This window comes from Triticum dicoccoides, chromosome 4B (assembly GCF_002162155.2).
Source record: "Triticum dicoccoides isolate Atlit2015 ecotype Zavitan chromosome 4B, WEW_v2.0, whole genome shotgun sequence".
Lineage (NCBI taxonomy): Eukaryota > Viridiplantae > Streptophyta > Magnoliopsida > Poales > Poaceae > Triticum > Triticum dicoccoides.
In genome coordinates this window covers 530,554,611-530,557,982 of record NC_041387.1, presented here as the reverse complement: position 1 = coordinate 530,557,982, position 3,372 = coordinate 530,554,611, and the positions used below count along the sequence as shown (strand labels likewise).

General features: G+C 49.2%; 1 protein-coding gene across 1 annotated transcript; it reads left to right on the top strand.

The window, feature by feature from the left end:
• The first annotated feature begins 1,672 nt into the window (after nt 1-1,672).
• Nucleotides 1,673-2,869, top strand: LOC119292790 (putative cyclin-dependent kinase F-2). Its single transcript, XM_037571492.1, has one exon. It carries the CDS (start codon nt 1,673-1,675, stop codon nt 2,867-2,869), a length of 1,197 nt encoding a protein of 398 aa, XP_037427389.1.
• The last annotated feature ends 503 nt before the right edge of the window (nt 2,870-3,372 follow it).

The window sequence follows — 3,372 nt, the reverse complement described above, 5'->3', positions numbered from 1 at the left end:
GTGTTATGGGTGATTACAAAATTGAACAAATTGCCATACCTTCCTAATAATATTGGGAGGCTAATTATAGGTTTTAAAGAGAAATTTCCATGTGAAATCCCTAAATTTAAATATATCAAAATAAATGCATTTTATTAAATATTGCATTTTTATTAGGGTTTAATGCAAACCCAAAATTAAATCCTTTTAAACATTGAACTTTTGGAAGGAACCACTTACTGAATATCAGGCTTTTTTCAAAAAAATTAAGGTTTGGAAAGGGTATTTGGGCAATTGGCAAAATTTTAGGGTTTTCTACTTTAATAAAGGTGAGGATTGGGATTATCCTCCCTTTCACATATTAAAATTAAATAAATATGATGGTACTATCATGATGCAAAATCAATTCCTAATAAAATGTGCTAACTCTAGGCGGTTACAACCTGTGACGTGACGACCCAAATGCTCCAACATTGGTACCTCATGCTTCATTGGCAACATATCTTGAAAGCACAAACTCGTCAAATTTTTTTTTTTTGAAAGCACAATATATCGTTACGCGCCAGCAAGTTCGATGGCAGTTCTTGTAATTTTCCCAACTACCAGCAAGTTAACCTTCCAACCGAGTTTTTTTTTTCGGGCGACCAACAGAGCAAACTGACAAAGTGCCAACCCATGGAACAACAACAAAATCACAGGCCCATAATCAACAGGTCCCAGGTTGCAGCCACCTTAACTTTGAGCTTGGCCTCTGAAATGATCCGGTGCTGATCCTAGACAGATATATGGTTCCATATGATCAGGAACAACAGTTTGGATCGTTTGAACTGCAGAACGCTTGTTGTTTACATTGTGGGACAGAAAATGGATAGGAAATCTGAATTTGTTTACATTGTGAAAAAGTAAGTGTGAAAAGCTGATAATACCAAGCCCGACGCTGATCCATTCCCAAAGGAAAATGTAACCATGGTTCTCACTTCTGAGGTTGAACTACAGGCACAAGCCCGCAACCGTTTGAACTTTGATTAGATGATGACAAAGCAAAGCAAACCGCAGAACCAACGGTCTATTTCAAATTACTACTCTACATTAACCGCGGAACCAACGGTGCATGTGTGTCCGACTGGGAATCGAAGATTGCAAGGTGAACACACAGGAACTTGCGCCGGACAGATTGGGAATCGAAGATTGCAAGCGAAAACGCAACCGCCAAGAAAGAAAAAAAAAGACGGTGTCATGTCTGCAGTGCACAGCAGAATCAACGGTCCATTTCAAACTACTCCGCAGAACCAACGGCGCAGGGTGTATCCGATTGGGAATCGAAGATTGCAAGGGGAAAACGCACGAACTCGCGACGGACACACCGCACGGCCGATTGAGAATTGAGAAGATTGCAAGCGAAAACGCAACCGCCAAGAAAGAAAGAAAAAAAAATTGCGTCTGTCTGCAGTGCACAGCTAAGCAGCGTTTTGAAAACGCGGGCGGCAATCCAACCAAAACTCGGACTTGAATTTGAATCCGACTCCCATCGGGGCCGCTCCTGCGTATATTTCCATGACGAATCGCGTCGATCCATCCATCCATCAGCTCATCACCCACCTCGCCTCCTCCCTCGATCCACCGCTGCCATCCTCCTCGCCTCCTCTGCAGCAACCGAAGCGCGTAGTTGGTCCGTCGAGCTTGCGCGAGGGCGATGGCCGCGCGCAAGCGAACTGCTGCTGCCGTCCTCGGCGACGGCCACGCCACCACCACCCTAGGATCGCCGACGCGCTCCAAGAGGAGCCGCATCAACAACATCCGGAGCAGCGCGGACTACGAGGAGCAGACATGCCTCGGCGAGGGCGGCTTCGGCTGCGTCCTCCGGGCGCGCCACCGCGCCACCGGCAAGATCGTCGCCATCAAGTACCTCAACTGGGCGGACGGGTCCGTGGAGCCTCCCGACCCCGCCGAGCTTCTGCGGGAGGCCGGATTCCTCGAGGCCTGCAACGGGAACCCTTACGTCGTCGGCTTCGAGGGCCTGGTGCGCGAACCCGACAACGGCGCCTACGGCCTCGTCATGGAGTACGTCGCCGCGCCGACCCTCCATGAGTTCCTGTGGAATAGGTGCCGCGGCGGCGGCCCGCCACTCCCGGAGTCCACGGTTCGCGCCATCATGTGGAAGCTCTTCACCGGCGCCAAGAAGATGCACGACCGCCACGTCGTCCACCGCGACATCAAGCCGGCCAACATCCTCATCGGCCAAGACGGGGAACTCGTCAAAATCTGCGACTTTGGGCTGGCGATCTCCTTGTCCGAGCTGCCGCCCTACACCCAGGCCGGCACGGCGTTCTACTTGGCACCAGAGATGCTCCTGGGGAAGGAAGACTACGACGCGCTCGTCGACACGTGGTCTCTCGGGTGCGTCATGGCCGAGATGCTCACAGGAAAGACGCTGTTCCTTGGCGATGATGATGATGACGATGACGACGACACAAACAATGAGATCATCCAACTCTGGAGCATCTTCCGCTTGCTCGGGACGCCGGACAACAGGACGTGGCCGGAGTTCTCATCTTTGCCGCACACCGCCAAGGCCCTACGACTCCTACCGCCGGGGCACAAGCAGAACAAGCTGCGGGAACTGTTCCCTCAAGAGAAGTTGTCCGACGAAGGATTCCAGGTGTTGCAAGGCCTCCTCACCTGCAACCCCGACAAGCGACTGACGGCGGCCGGCGCGCTCAAGCACCGATGGTTTGCTGCTCCTCGTCCCGCCACCGCCGCGGCAAAGGTCGGCGCAATGTCGTTTCCGGTAAAGAAGGCACCAAGGATCAAGTTCATCCCGCCGGCCATGCCACAGAAGAATCTACTCAAAATTCCCCTCGCTGTGTGGAACGCAGCAGAACAAGTGTAACTAAACTCTCCAAATGTATCTGTGCTTGGATGAGCCATCTATGTAAATGCTTCGATGATCATCAAGCAGAAGTAGATCCTTTGGCGCATTAGTGTTGTGTTGGCCTGCTTCTCCGAATTGCATGTGTCATTCTGCACACATTCAGAGAATCAGAGATGTGTAATTCTGACGTAGTGTTGACATGTTGCTTACAGTGAGTTATAGTGCACAATATGTGCGGTTTTTCCAAAATCTGGAGTACAAATGCTCTAAGCAACAGAAATCTGAGTGATGAATGTATCGATGGTTAAAAATGTCCTTCTGGTGCAGATTTCATCAGAACTTAAAGATTTGATATATAATGGTATTAGTAGTCTAGTACAGCAATTGGACTTGTTCATGTAGTTCAGTGTATGTGTTTCCACTGTCTTTTTCATGTGCAAATTTTTTACTGTGAAATACTACTAGATAGGAAAAGAAACTATGTCATGTATTTTCTTTTTAAGTTAGCTACACATGGTATA